Here is a 16729-nt window from a genome sequence, read left to right as displayed (position 1 = left end):
GCGTAAAAGACCTTGGACTTGTGTTGGACTCTAAATTGCTGTTTGATAGTCATTTAGACACTATATGTAAAGAATGTAACAAAATGCTGGGATTTATTATCAGGACGACAAAATTTTTCAAAAATCATAAGGCAATCATTACTTTATTCAATGCGTTTGTACACTCTCGCTTAAGTTACTGTTCCACCATTTGGAACCACTTTTACACACGATACATACTGCGAATAGAAAAAATCCAGAAAAAATTTATGTCGTACTTAACTAGGAAAACCCCTAATTCATGTAATAACTACTTATCATCTTGTCTATATTTCGGTGTTCTTACCCTTGCAGATAGAAGATCATTGTCAGACGTAACACTTTTTGTAAAAATATTGAAAGCACAGGTGGCCTCTCCAGAATTGCTATCTCTTATAAATATACATGTTCCAAATCGCTCGTTACGGAACAAAACTGGATTTTATCATAAAAATTGTCGAACAAACTTCAATCTTAACTCGCCGCTACATAGAATGGCACGGGGAGCGAACCAGTTTGGGATAGATGTTTTTCATGAAAGCATATCTTTGATAAAAAGTAATATAAAAACAGAACGATTGTCAGTCTATGAATGTCTATGAAAGTTGTCAGTTAAGTTTATAAATAGCTTTCTTTAGTTTTCTTTGTAGTTTCCTATTATTTTTTGCCATTGTAAATTGCAGATGCCTTGTGTGGGCTTGACCCGTTGGCAGCTCAAATTATTTAAATAAATAAATAAGTGTTTGCCGGAGACAGAGAGCCGGCATATTTGTAAAATATTTTTGAACACCAGGGACGTGCTGTACTCCAGTGGCGTATCAAACTTGCATTTTTTTAAATGGAACACCACATATTTTATTACTGATTTGGAGAGTACTTGAAAACTACTTATTTTTTATATAACATGTTATACCTCTAACTTTAACGATTTCGCGGTTCTAACCTTTTTTCTTCAAAATTGATATTTGGAAATTTTTTTAGAGAAACTTAATCGCGCAGGCCGATAATTTTTGAATTGAGGCACAGTTAAATACCTCTTCCACTGTCACATCATTTTTCTAGGTAAAAAATAAAATTTTTGATTTAACCTCGCCAACTGTCATATTTTTTAAAAATTTCAAATGGCACCCCCTCATCAGAAAAAATAAAAACAGAATCGGTAAATTTCGGGATTTCTGGAATATCTTTGGAAATAATCCCGCTACGTTTACCACTGGTATTGTTGATTATTTGGGCACGTAGCGGGTCTCGGGTTTACTTTCGGGTAACAGCCAATCGTAGACTCGGGTTGCATAGACACAGTACAGTACAATGAGATGACAACTTTTATTTACAATTGATATTTATAATAACAGAGTTTGTTACTTATTTCAAACTCCTCTCCTGCCGCTCCTACTCGTGGACACCGCTGTAAAAGACGCAGCCGGATGGAAGCTGTCAACCCTTAGACCATATAATGGGCGATCAAAAATGAGTTGCTGTCGAGTCACCTTTGGAAGTTCAATTTAAGAATGATTTCCCATGTAAACAAAAATTTCAAAGGTGACTCGACAGCAACTCATTTTTGATCGCATTGTAGTACATGGACTGCTATTAAGCCCATCACGCAATGAAAAAAATAAGGAATAAGAAATATGAAATAACAAATAAGAAATAATAAATAAGGAATAACAATTTGTTACATATTTATTTCAAATGATCGATCGATTTTATACGATCCTTAACGATTATGTTCGCTCTTATGCATTTCGGTAACGTAGCTTATTACTACGAAAATATTCGAAAAAGCTGGCCGTTAAATTTTTCTTCGCTAAAATAGTTGATCTTTAAAAATAGACGCATTATTGATATTGGTGTCTCTCCGAAGTTGTTGGAGGATTTGAGTTAACTATTCTACATAATTACAATTTGTATATCCAAATTGTGGGAGTTAAGCGTGGAAACTTAGAAGGTCAATAAAGAACCACGGACGTTTATTATAACCCTTTGAAATAAAGGTATGTGTTTTTTTAATTAGCTTTCAAATTTTGAGTTTAAATTTTTTAGGGTTTTTTTAATTGTATAAATACTTTGAAATTTAATTCATCTTGGATGAATGGTTTATGGGCCATTTAATTTCGTCTATAATCGAGAATTCAACAAGAAGAGCAAAATCGTTGCGATCAATTAATCACGTACATCTGTTTACGGGAATGCAGTCCGCTTATCAATATGTAACACGGCCGCTCGCACAATAGCTGTTGAAGATAAGAATTTGGGGAAGTTTGCTAATCCACATCAAGGCGTTCAAGGCTCCATCTTGTACAGTGTAAAAACACGTATGTAAGTGCCTGAATACACTATGCGTTTTAAACGCATCCTTTCAAAAGGCATCCTGCGAAACCGGAAGGTTGTGTGCGTTTACATTACTTGCGGCGACCGGCGACCGGAACGCAACCGGATAAGTGTAAACGCTCGCATTTAAATCCATTGGATGCAGTCATCCGTTCAAAACGGTCCGGTCAAACGGGACCGGTTAAAACGCATAGTGTATTCAGGCACTAATCTGTCCTTTTCGTACGATTTTCCAACACATTTTGATCAGCGTGTTTACTAAGAACGTTAATTGATATTTTGATTGCGCTGATAAAATAAAAATTGCTCTGATCTCATTTTTGGGAGTCAATCCTGGAATTTGAATTAAATGGTTACAATTATCAAAACCAGATTGTGTAAAATTAAGGTGTAAATAAAGTGTTGTCGATATTTTATTTTGTATCAATGTTAAGTGGCCTTTTCGCCCTCTTTTGAGAGGTTTATTTTACTGCCCTGGAGCTAGCCAGGTCAATTTCTCTTGCTGTACTGAATTATAGAAAAAAAAATTACAGAAATTTTCGATCTATTGACCTTTATGGATTTGCGCACAACACTGAAATATGAAATAAGCCTAGGAGACAGAGAGCCGGCATATTTGTAAAATATTTTTGAACACCAGGGACGTGCTGTACTCCAGTGGCGTATCAAACTTGCATTTTTTTAAATGGAACACCCCATATTTTATTACTGATTTGGAGAGTACTTGAAAACTACTTATTTTTTATGTAACATGTTATACCTCTAACTTTAACGACTTCGCGGTTCTATCCTTTTTTCTTCAAAATTGGTTTGTGGAAATTTTTTTTAGAGAAACTTAATCGCACAGGCCGGTAATTTTTGAATTGAGGCACAGTTAAAGACCTCTTCCACTGTCACATAATTTTTCTAGGTACTTTATCGAAAAAATAAAATTTTTGTTTTAACCTTGCCAACTGTCATATTTTTTGAAAATTTCAAATGGCACCCCTTTAAAAAAATTATACCTCTGGATAGCCAAAACCATACATTTTCCACTTGTAACAATTTTACGAAACTCCAAATATGAAGTATTTATAGACTGAATTTACAGTCATTTTCATAATTTAAAATTCAGCTATTGAGCTATTTTTGGGATAAGAAGGGTTTGAAACCGTAAGTGCGTTTTTTACTTCATTTCAATAATTAATTATACACATATTTTAGCATCTTTGTTTTGGTTATTGATATACCTACCTAATTGTAATACCGAGCATCGGACCAATCGCCTCGCCAGTTTACATTAAGGACCTTTTACGTTACCATCTACCCAGAACCAGACGAGCCGGAGGAAGACCGGCCACTCACAATCGCAAGTACCTTAATTACAACTTACGAGTAGCAATTTAACAGTAACTCAATAAAGAAAGTTAGCCGGTGCGCATGTGTGCATTTTTATTTTGCCTTCGATATGAGAACAGTTTTATTGTTCCTTTTCTTTTGATATCGAAATACGGCACACACTGATATAAACAAAACCACACATTCCATAAGAAAATTTCAGAGAAAGACCAATTTGTAGTTCTTTTCCGAACCCAAGTGTGCCATGATGGAACAAAACATGTTCAATTCTCACAATTACCAGTACAGTGTCGGCAGTGTATATGATATCTCACAGCGCACACTAGTGACGCCAAGCAATTCAGGTAGGTAGCGGTCTCAGAATAATCACTATATCGACCATTCCTGCTTGAGTTTGGGATATTTTTGCAACGTTGATTAGAAAACAGTTACTTTACTATTAATTGTGAGAATCTTTTGTTTCATCACGGCACACTTGGGTTCGGAAAATAAGGTTTTTTTTACAAATTAGCGTTTCGACTTTTCGGGTTTTCTCTGAAATTTTCTTTTGGTTTCTTTGCATCAGTGGAAAATTTGGTTTGGCTACCCTGAGGTATAATCATACTCAAAGTACACTATGGAATAATTTATTTAAGGAGATGCCATTTAAAATTTGAAAAAAAATAGGTATGACATTTGGCGAAGTCAATCAAAAATTTAATTTTTTTGATAATGCATCCAAAAAAAATTATGTGACTGTGGAAGAGGTCTTGCGCGATTAAGTTCCTCTCAAAAAAAATTTGGAAAAACTGACAAATTTTGAGGAAAAAAGGTTATAACAGCGAAACCGATAAAGTTAGGGGTATAACATGTTACATAAAGAATATAAGCACTTTTTAAGTACTCTCCAAATCAGTAATAAAATATGAGATGTTCCCTTTAAAAAAAAACGCAAGTTTGATACGCCACTGGAATACAGCACGCCCCTGGTGATCAAAAATATTTTAGAAATATGGCGACGGTAAATGTGTACAATTTTGCTCTGTTTTTTTTCGGTATCTTTCATGGTAAAGGAATTATGATCCGAGGGGTCTTAGGTGCTACACCCTGTACTTATAATAGTAGGTACCTAATAGGTATGTAGGTATGAGGGCGCGTCACTCATAGTTGTTCTTCGACTAATGAAACCACGAAAGAAAGCGTTACTTCGAATAGTCACAGCTCTGAGAAAAACGTATCAAATTCACGTCTAAATTATCGCATAAGACGTTAGGATCAAAATACTTGTCAAAAATAAAATAAGCAACAACGAATATTGTAGTTCGAACTATTTCTACTTTATATAACAGTGTACGTAATTACCATTGGGGAGAATTCGGGTTTTTTTCCACCCATGAATTGTTAGTTTTGAACGTGAGTGCCTACCCTCACCCACCTACGAAGCGTCGCCGTCGGTGAGATTTATAAACTAACGAACTTGAAGAAAAGTAAGTAAATTAATAATTTTGCTTTTGAACCTACACCATTTGTAATTTGGAACAATAATTTTTAATTTTATGCCAAAATGTGTAGAATGCTATAGAACCTCTGATTAGCTTTCAAAACCATCTGCCGTGTTTTTGCGCATTTTCAAGGCAGTTCTAGAAAAGGATAAAAACATTTGCAATGTTCAAGCTCTCTGTAGTTGTTGAATTTTATTTTTGAGATACACTTCTCCCACGTTAAATTAAACTTTAAAAATGAATTGTGAAGCGCAGCGGTCATTTAAGCGTAGAACTATTTTCCATATTTACCTACTTTTACAAATGGGGTGATTCGTTCCCGGTTACAAAGCGATGAACGGGGACCGTCTACGGTAAAACAATGCATCATAAGGTAGATTTGCACTGGGGAAGTACTCGGCAAATTGGCGATACAGTTTTGTAAGCAATGATCCTGCAAGTTCTATCAGGATTACAGTGCTAAAAAAAATTTAACTGCTTTTCTTTTGGACTACAAAATGATATAAACTCCCAAACAGTTATAATTTAAGTAGCTGTATTTTGACCGGGAATTAAAAATTGTCCAACAGAATGTTGTGTGTATGTTTATAACTCAACAGGGAATTGTCACGTGCAGGTGATCTGCAGTTACAATCTGGTTACGTTACCTAGAATGTATATTGACAATTCCTGCTGCAAGTATATTTTATTTAAGTGAGGATACTTGAAAAAGCGCTATAGAAATAGAAGTGGAGATGTCTGTTTGCATTGAAACATTTACATATAACGTAAAAATGTTAATATTGAGAGCTGTAAAGGAGAGGTTCTTCAAAGTACTTTCAATAAAATCGAATCAACCAAGCGCAAGTGAAAACGTATATCTATAAAGCACGGTCGAACGATCATTAATGGATTTAATTTATTTAATGCTGAAGAAGCACCTCACGAAAACTACTCTGATATCACCTTTTGTAAGGGATTAATTGTTACATGCCATTTTAGCAAAATTAAAGTGTTGTACAACGCATTACATTCTAATGTTGCATTGTATGAGTGTCTACTTTATTTTTGTTTTTATAGTTTGTATTTGATTGGTATTACTAATTCCCTTATGAAGTGTATATAATTACGTAACTGCGGCTTCGAGTATGAGTAGTGAAATAACGTTACTATTTGACTGCTCATTAACATGGATATGCACTAGCTTTACGAAAGCTTCCATTAGCACTTGCACTTAACCACTTTGCACATAACTGGATATCCTTACTGTCGCGTTACACTCTTGCACCGAATACATTATGAATTTGAATTTATGCCATGCAGTAATCCATTGTCTCAAAAACACAAACTTATGCATTCGCAATTCTATTTAGCACAGCCTAAACGCAATGTAGAATGTCGCAGCATTATTGAAAGGTATAACCGATCGATAGGTACTGGTAAACTGGCTTTAATAAAATTAAACACCATAACGGAACTTCATACAATGGAATAGCAAGACTTCCATATAAATGCTAGTAACGTTTTATAGATGCACTTAGTAGATACCTAATAGTATAGTAGTCTCTACTACCACATTTACATATCCCGCATTGGTATAGAAGTTGTTAAACTAACTAATCAAAAATTGTCAATTTGTTTTCTTGAAATATTAATGTTAAAACGCGTTTGAATGTTACCCATCGCATATTTTCAGTAAAATGGCTAAATTATGAGATAATGTAGAGTAGACGTTGACGTGGACGTGAAAATCGTCGTGATATTGCATGAATTTTTATCATTGGAAATTATTATGTTTTGTATGGGTATGAATTTACCGGTTTTGCCGAGTAGAAAAAAGACAGTGGTGTCGCGCCTAGTGTTGATTGTACCGTACTCGACTGCAATCGGTAGATTCAGGAATAGTCGCGGATACTGTCGATACGGTAGGTACTTACTTAACAGTGCGCAGGGGTTTTGTTAATTCCAATTGAAAATTCTCGCACATCGCTCGTGATAGTATTACAAGCAGGTTTATTCTGTTATCATTGTAAACGCTTAATTTAATTGACAGGTGGATGTTATTTATCGCCTTTTCGTTGTATTTAAAAGATAGAAAATTCTATTTTTCCTAGAATTTTAAGCTTTGTGTTATCTCTTAATGTCGGTTAAAAATTGATTATAAAAATAATTTCTACCTCTAGTTTAACTTACGTTAGTGGGGAAATTTTCTGTTGTCAACTGCTTATCATTGGCTGCTTTAATTTATGATTTTGGAAGAAAGGTTTCCACCTTAAATAGAACGGACTGAGAAGAGGAAGGGCTTTTTGCCAAGTTCAGAGCGGAACAACGTTTGTTTGAGTTTGAAATCAGCGTTTTGCGAGTTTGAAAGCAGATCCACATTCGCTGAAGTTTGAAGTTTTGTGTTGGGAGTTTTGAAGTTTTTATCGTCAGTTTGTTGCCACTCAGGGCAGTTTTTGAGTTTAGTGAAGTTGTTATTTTCGCTTCGGCGAGTTACCGCAGTAGTTTGGATTGTGTAGAGGGTAGCAGCATTGGAAGTTGGTGGAGTTTCCGTTTTACGGAGTGGCAAGCCGAGTTGTAGCAGTTTTGGAAGTTTGGACCTTCAGTAAAGTGCGTCACCAAGGTGTGGTCGGCGCCGACTTGAGTGTTTTTTTGTGTAATTTTGAAATTTTGTTGTTTTTGTTTCTGTGTACCGTATTTGGGATTAGCAGTTTTGGACATGTCCCGAACGTAAGTAAGATTAAGTTTTAATTGTAGTTTTTTTTCTTTGTAATAATTGTTTGTTTTCCTTGTTGTTTTTTTTTATTGTGTAACCATTAAAACTGAAATTTGTAATTCTCACATTAATTTCTGTGTTTGTCTTTCGAACGATTTCATTTCCTTTCATTTATTTTTTTTTGGATACTTGCCCAAGGTCCATTTTATTTAATCAAAATTCTTAAGATCGATTTGGAATTTAAGGTATCTGGTCTAACCCACTATCTGGTAGGAGTTAATAATTCAACTGAGAAAAGAGTCGAATTCCTCCTCTGTGCTGGGGAGAAGTTTTGGTTCCGAGGAAGATAAAGGTTTGAGCTAGCTAGGTTTGTATAGGTGTTTTGTGTACGGTCTTTTCGGCCTACGGACCGGTGCACACAGCAATATGTGTCTTGATCATGTTTAGTATATAAACAAGGATCGTATGATGATCTGCATAAGTTTTCCCCTTTTATAAAGTCGTTAAATGTCTGATTCCAACAAAAAGATGCCTGTCTTAACCCATATATTGCTTTGTTAAGCTTTAGCACTTTTCTACTATCGCTGCTCTGCTCGTGATTTGATAAGCCTTTTGGTTTTTCCATGTATATGTTTTCTTCTAGGTTGCCATTAAGAAAGGCGAATTTAACATCCATTTGTCTCAGAATAAACTTTTTGTGATTTGCGATTGCTAAAAGAGTTCGCAATGTAACTAGCCTCGCTACTGGTGCATAAGTTCCTTCATAATCGAAACCTTTCTTTTGCATAAAACCTCTAGCAACGAGTCTTGCTTTATATCGAATCGGATTTCCATTCTTGTCCTTTTTCACCTTGAATACCCACTTGCTATCGATAGTTTGTGTGTTGTTGTCTGGTCTTTCCACTTCGGTCCAAGTGTTATTGTTTTTCAGGGATTCAATTTCTTCTCCTATAGCATTTGTCCAAAATTTACCATTTGGTCCACTCTTCGCTTCATCAAAATCAGTGGGATTTCCATGGATAAAACTTGAAATATTTAACGCTAGATGCTCAGTTTCATAGTCGTTCAAATAATTGGGTTGTTTTCTAGTTCTCATACTTTTCCTTGTGGGAATTACTTCTTCTTCTTCTTGAGTTTCGGTTTCCTCGCTCACTTCGATTTCTCTTTCTGAAACTTTCATATTGTCTTGGGGAGTTTCGATTTCTACGCTTGCTTCAATTTGAACGTTTGAATTTCCATTGTTTTTACCGGAATTGATATGTGTAATAGTCTTCCGTTCGTCGAATGCAACGCTTCTGGCGACCGTAATCTTTCTGGTTATTGGATTCCATACACGATATCCGTTATGAGTATATCCAATCATAATTCCTTCTTCTGCCTTTGGTTCAAATTTGCCCTTTTGCTTCTCCTTTGGTATATGACTATAGACAACGCAACATGCAATTACCACATTGTTTTTAATTATATGTACACTTTTATTTGCAAAAACTACTTTTAATCCTTGACTTTCAAGTTTTTGTACTGATAACAAATTGTGCCGTAAACCTTCTACGAGTAATACATTCTTTATTTCAGCCCGTTTTCCTGTATTTAAAGTTACATTTATATTTCCTATTTTACTAGCCTTTAAGTTTTCATTTTCTTTTGCTACAGTAATATTTATTGGCTTATCTAATTTATTAATTTGAGAAAAATAGGATTCATTACATACCATACGGTCGGCGGCCCCTGAGTCTACATACCACATGATGTGATTGACTGGACTAACTTCCATTGATGCGACAGTTAAAAATGCGGTAGGCTCATCTTCTTCTTCATCGTGTCCCCGAGCATGTCCCACTTCGTTCGCTTGTTTCTTGTTAAACCAACAGTCTGCTCGCAGATGACCTGGCTTTCGACAGTTGTGACAGATGATTTTCTTTCGGTCCATGCTTCCGTGGTTTTTCTTTTGCTAGTACCCTGCTTTATTTCTGCTGTCGGAGAATGCTACATTTGACGGTGCACTTCGCTCTTGATAACTGTTATTCTTCTTTAACTCAAGAATTCCAGAGTTAGTTTTTCCGTTTCAACGGTTTCTAGAGCTGTAACTATGTTGTCGTATTCACTCGGTAGTGTTATTAACAAATGACAAACTACGTCAACATCTTCTAATTTAGCACCTACTGATTTTAATTCTCTGACCGTTCCTTCAAATTTTAAGAAGTCCTCTTCCAATGTTCCTTTATCGAATTTCATCGTCAAAAGTTTTTTTCGGAGATAGATTTGATTGGCAATACCTTTCCTTTGGAATACTGCTTGCAACGCACTCCACATTTGAAAAGCTGAATGTTTATCCTTTATGTATTCTAGATGTGTATTTGCCACACACTGCACAATGATCGATTTACACTTTTTGTCCTTCTTAAGAAGCCCTTCTTCTTTAGAATCTGCATAATCAGTCAGAATGCATTCCTTGACCTCGTGTTGATCAAGTATAATCTCCATATGAAACTTTCAATCGTCGTAATTTTTGCCATCAAATTGTGTAATTCCATATTTCTCGACCGAGTTACTTTTCATTTTGGTATATTGTCGTTTGAACCGTAAGGTAAGAACGTGTATTCATTTTTTATTCCGTTAAAAAAAACGTGTCGGATTCTTAACCTCAAAAATATGCAGTTTTTAGCGCATTTTTGCAAATTTATTTGTAAAAAGTAGCTTTTAATCTCACTTTGGCTGGCTGGCTGGCTGGCTGCAAATTTGGGCGCGTAGAAGAACTCTTGTAGAAAGGCAACGGGTGTACGTGTATGTACAAGGCCGTGAAATTTGTCAACCTTAGGGACATGGCTACATGATGTGGTGTTGGCGACATCCTCGAGCGTAGTATGCTAACGTGAAGGTTTTTCAGTTTTTTCCTTCTACTACAGTTTTGGTCCGATTCTTTTCAAATTGGTGTCGTCAGAAAGATGTTGTAAACGCGCACAACTCCTGCGTGGTGGAATTTTGTTTTTTGTCCTAGGGGCGAAATTAACGATCTTTTGCGAGGCGCGTCTTCGAGAAGTAGTCAACTTCGGGCGCCTTTTACCATCCGTTGCGAACTCACGCGGTTTAACGTTTCGTAAATCTCGAATCGCTATCTCTCTTTCTCGTGTCGCCAATAGAAGCGAATTGCGGGTGAACGGGACGTCGGAAGTGGCTACCGTCAAAGGGAATGTGGTAGCCCCCGACCCGATTTTAACTTTAAAAGCGAATTGCGGGTGCACGCGGAAAGTGGGAAACGGTTAGTGAATGTAGTAGCCTTCGACAAGATCTGTTATGGATGGTTGAGTCGAAAGTGGCTAATAGAATACTGATCTGCCACACAAAAATGCGCTGAAGTCCCTTCGATCTCACACGAGGACTTTGATAATTTTTTCAAGCACAAACACTACTGGTCCCATAACCTATTGTTGTAATTGTAATAAATGAATTGCACAGTGTACTTTCCTTATAAATTTGTTTAGTTAGTGAATATACTTGAACAAAAACATGAATGCATAATTTGTAAAAAACGGTAACGCAGTTGTACTTCATATTCGTAACCACAGACTATATCAATAACATACAATGTGATACCTAAACTACCTTCTGTATGGCTACACTCAACAGAACATACGCTTTTGTAATGCAATGTAATTTCCCTATGTTCGATTTTAAAAAAAAATTCACAAATTTCGCAATCCTTGCAACCATCGGAGACATTGGAAATGATAACCGTATAACCTATAAAGTCATAAATAACCCTTCACACGGGATAATCGTAAACTTTCTGAATAATAAGCGGCGTAACATGCTTGTAATACTATCACGGGCGATGTGCGAGAATTTTCAATTTAACAAAACCCCTGCGCACTGTTAACTAAGTACCGTATCGACAGTATCCGCGACTTTTCCTAAATCTACCGATTGCAGTCGAGTACGGTACAATCAACACTAGACGCGACACCACTGTCTTTTTTTCTACTCCGCAAACCTGGTAAATTCATACCCATACAAAACAAGCATTTCCAATGCTAAAACGCATGAATCTATGAGGTGTGCGCGGTTCACATTCCCACTAGCAAAACGCGCAATTTGCGTGACAGAACAGCATAAACTGTTTCTATAGTCTTCATCATGAAGAGCACTCGGTAAGATTTTTTTTAAAGAAGCCATGTGAGGCCCTAGCAACTTTAGGATAAATTTTTCCGAAACTTAAGGTAACTTTACCTCACAGGACACGCGCTGTCACCACAATTCATTGTGAACCAACCTTCAATTATTTATAGGTCATGTGCACCTGGTATTCTACTAATTTGATCTATTCAATACATACATGAAGAAAATAAGTAAATAACTAACGAAAACAACTACAATAAATGTTCAAAGTGTCCTCCTTGACATTCTGAGCAATCACCTAACCGATTTCGAAATTAAATTAGACGGCGGTACTTTTAAAAATATGACAGCTGTCAATTTTATCTACTACTCATTTGAACTACCAATAGATTGTTGTGTTCTTTTTAAATCGAACATAGGGAATTACATTGCATGCAAACTCCTATGTTCGCATTTTAAAAAAATTCACGTATAGCAGAGTAGTCTAAGAACAAATAAGAAAACTTTTCAATCTAGCATTACTTACTGAAGGATTTCTAAAAATATGAGTAAAACATGTTACCTACAGTCCCATAAAAAATCAATCTTATTACATTTTTATTTTGCGGAGATGTAGCCGAAGCGACCACGAGCAGAAACTATATATTTCGTTCTCTAACTGCACAGGCCTCATAAAGTTTTAACAAGTATATAGGTGATGTGAATTATTATACAATGTATCATTCTACCATTACGCAAACTCATTTCTTTGACATTTCTTTTTATCCTGGACAAGTTATGGTTACAATTTCTATTTCAACTACACACTGTGCAATCTTATTACTTATAGTGAGAGTGAGTTACATAATATTTGTACTGTTAAGTTTCGAAACCACAAATTAAATTTTAAACCGTAAGACAAATACAACAGCCAAGTATATATGTAACTCAAAAGCAACTAGTTTACTAACATGCACAACTAACTTTCATCAAGAGCACATGGTATGTTAACGACCAAATGAAACCGTGCGTCACATGCAATAAATGAAGTAAATTGAACCTGATGTTGCTATTACTATAATTAACAAATGAAAACACCGATTACATAAACGCATTTAGTTTAATTAATTGGAAGCAAAAAAATCAACTATTTTTAATTCAGAAAGTAATTTTAAGAACCAGGGGCGTTACATTTTACACCGCGTTAAAGCATTTTAATGGGCCTGTTATGCAAATATAACTCATAATCAACACGAAAGGTTCTCAATAACAATTATTATTTTATTTCGCATTAAACACGTTTTGAAGCACCTATTGTATTTATTATTTTGTTACAGTTCAATGAAGAATTCTCTCGTTTCACTGGATTTGAGTTATAACCAACTGGATGCTATTCCTTTCGGAGCGTTCCGAGATTTACGTAGTCTACAATGGTTAAATTTACACAGGTAAATTAAATGGTGTTTACACAAATTAATTTAAGTTTGTTACCGTCCCATAATTACGTTCGCGATTTGACTATTGTGTTTGCCAAAAATAATAAAAGAGTTAACTGTAGCAAATAACGTTGTGAACGTCGAATTCAACATCATTACGTATTTAAATAAACTTTTATTTACTCTTGCAGAAATCAAATCAGTTTCATTGTGGGTGACTGGTCACACGTTAAAAATACGTTAGTCAACCTGTTTCTTGGAGAAAACGACATCACAGAATTGTCTTCGGAAATTGATGAACGACTTCCGAAAGAATTTCGTGGATTCCATCAATTTAAATCATTAGTATGGTTGAACTTGGATGGAAACAAACTAACCAAAATCTATAAACATTCCCTTCCTATTAGTCTACAAACTCTAAGTGTCTCCCACAACCTAATAGAAAACTTTCCACTCGACTCAATTTTAACTTTACCTCGATTGCAGTGGCTCTATTTGCGTGGTAATCACATCGAAAGTTTGCCAGATCATAAATTTGACAACAAGTTACGACTAGAGAAAATTGATTTGGGAGAAAACGATTTAAAAACTTTACCTCGTTTACTATTTAACACCTCTGTTTACGTTCGTGATTTAAACTTGGCATTTAACGATTTAAATGGCCTTATTGCCGAAACTTTTCTAGGAGTTTCGTGTAAACGAATAATCTTATCTTATAATAAAATTGAAACTATCGATCCGTTGGCGTTTCACGGAATTGAGGACGATTTGGAGTATTTGGATTTAGATCATAATCGTCTGTCGCAATTTCCTTTCAGTATAAGTACACTACCGTCTTTAAAATATTTGTATCTATCTTCAAATTTCCTCACTGAGATACCAGATGATGCATTCGCAAACTGCTGCTACTCATTGAAAGCAATAAGTTTTAGTGGAAATAGAATTAATAAAATTCCATCCGTCTCTTTTCAGAACTGTACTAAAATTGCGCATTTTAATTTTGCTTACAACGACATTTATGATATCGAAGAGAATACGTTCACGGAGTGGGCTTCTACAATTGAAACTTTAATCCTAAGCAATAATCACATTACAAACTTAAAATCCGATATATTTTCCAATTTAGGTAAATTAAAGGAGCTTAGCATAAGCTTTAATCCATTAATGTACTTAGATCCCAAGGCATTTTCAGGTTTGCACAATTTGCAAAATTTAGAAATATCATTTGGATTAAATCGTGAAGAGATACCGGAAGAAATTTTCAAACCTTTGGTTAACTTACAGTTCCTCTCTGCCGATAACAATAAATTTCACACAATGTTTGAGCACTCTTTTGAGCACTTATCCAATTTAAGATTTCTGAATCTGGAATTTAATGACATTCAAACTTTGCCAAAGAATTTATTTACATCGACCATTCATAGACATTTGACAGATATCAGGCTGAATAATAACAAAATTTCCGTTCTCAACCCGGATACATTTAATAATCTACCTGAATTGGAAGTCATATTATTATCTAGCAATACTCTACAAAGTATTCATAAGTACAGCTTTTCATATCTGCCAAATTTGGAACATTTGATTTTAACGGACAATTTAATCGCAAAAATTAGCGAACACGCGTTTGCTAATCTTCCCCTATTGGCGAAACTGGATTTGCAATTAAATCGTTTAACGGAATTTCATTTTAATTACTTTGTCAATATATCAAATTTAATTCAATTAAATGTTAGTTGGAATAACATTCATAATTGCCAAGCCGGCAAGCAATTTCTCAATATTGAAGTGCTGGACATGAGCCATAATAAGATATGGAATGTGCCTAGATGCTTGGAAAATATTGGATTACTCCGAAAATTGTATTTAAACTCTAATAATATCTCCGCTATAGAACCGAAGGGTTTTATGCATTTGACGTCACTGGAACAACTAAATTTGAATGAAAACTCGATTGAAATAATACACAAACACGCCTTTGCCGGTTTACAGAATGTACAAATTATAGATTTATCGAAAAACTTTATTCCCCAGTTACACAACCACCAATTTTCGAGTACTCCCAAATTACGCGTGCTCCGTCTAGGTTACAATAAATTAAAGTACTTGCCTAAAGAAGTTCTGAGTAACACAATGCTAGAAATGCTAGATTTGAGCTTTAATTTTTTCTCTGTTGTCCCCAGTCTGAGTTTAGCAGAAGTTGGTGGCAGTTTGAGACATTTGTCGATATCTTGGAACAATATCGAGCACGTTGACAGTACGACATTTCCAGATATTCCATATCTCCGATATCTAAATTTAAATAAAAACAAGCTCACCATTTTGCCCGATAATGTATTTACTAGTCTCGGTTTCTTGCAAACGTTGGATATAGGTGACAATCCGTTACGTGCCAATTTTAAAGAGTTATTCCATTACGCGCAACATCTAAAAGAACTCAATCTCGCCAATACAGGTATTATTTCTGTGCCATATTTACCACTGCCAAACCTAGTTTCATTGAATCTATCCTATAATAACATAGAATACATCGAAAAAAACTCCCTACAGAATTTAAAGCACTTAAGGCATCTGTACTTGAACAACAACGACCTAACCCAAATCCCTTCGCATTTATGGATACATCTGCCTTTTCTAAAAGTGGTAGATTTATCATTCAACGCAATCAAGGTAACTTGCATGTTTTCTATTTGAATGTTAAACGACTATCATACCTTCCCTTAGGAAATAACGTCTGAGAGTTTTTACGGATTACAAAGCCTACAAGAATTGAATATAAATGGAATGAAAAATCTAAAAAAGTTTGATAGCAGAGCCATTAAAAAGATTCGAATTTTAACCACCCTTACTATGCAAACGTGGCCCAATATAGAGGACTTTTCGACGCAAATGTGCAATTTGCTGTCAAGCTTGAAGCAATTACGCATATTAAAAATTTACCTACAGGAATCGGTGTTAGACGAGCAGTTAATGTGCGTCTCCAATCCTAAAATACGACACGTCGAAATTTCCGGAAAGCATTTGAAAATAATTCAACCGAAAGCATTTTCAAAGTTTGTACGAAATCCGGATTTAGTCTTGAAAATAATTAATACTGATATTGAGGAGTTGCCTAGTGGATTATTTTCCAGCTTTCATAGAACTGCGCACCTAAGCATAGAGTTAATTAACAACAAACTATTGCATCTCAGTCCTGAAGTTTTGTACGTCAACTATAGTTCTTGGAAGAAAGTTGGCGCTACATCTATAAAGGGTAAGTAGACCAATTTAGATGTGATAACTTAACTAGTTATAAATTCCCCTACCAACACATGATGAATAGCTCCAGAAAG

The 16729-nt window shown here is 35.3% G+C and overlaps 1 protein-coding gene across 2 annotated transcripts in view; it reads left to right on the top strand.

Annotated features, from left to right (window-relative positions):
• The first annotated feature begins 1827 nt into the window (after positions 1 to 1827).
• LOC116164854 (chaoptin-like) overlaps positions 1828 to 16729 on the top strand; it is a 30031-nt gene continuing 15129 nt past the window's right edge. Inside the window, exons 1-5 of one of the 2 annotated variants that reach the window (XM_031479086.1) lie at positions 1828 to 2015; positions 2065 to 2336; positions 13299 to 13409; positions 13589 to 16067; positions 16122 to 16650. In XM_031479086.1, coding sequence (XP_031334946.1) covers positions 13303 to 13409; positions 13589 to 16067; positions 16122 to 16650 — 3115 coding nt within the window. In that variant the 5' untranslated portion in view covers positions 1828 to 2015; positions 2065 to 2336; positions 13299 to 13302. Of the gene's footprint in view, positions 2016 to 2064; positions 2341 to 13298; positions 13410 to 13588; positions 16068 to 16121; positions 16651 to 16729 lie in introns of both variants that reach the window. The other variant, XM_031479087.1, reaches the window with a different exon arrangement.

The sequence above is a fragment of the Photinus pyralis genome, unplaced genomic scaffold (genome assembly GCF_008802855.1).
Source record: "Photinus pyralis isolate 1611_PpyrPB1 unplaced genomic scaffold, Ppyr1.3 Ppyr1.4_LG2, whole genome shotgun sequence".
NCBI lineage: Eukaryota > Metazoa > Arthropoda > Insecta > Coleoptera > Lampyridae > Photinus > Photinus pyralis.
The sequence above is the reverse complement of the archived record's forward strand: the minus strand, read 5'-3'. Positions and strand labels throughout refer to the sequence as shown.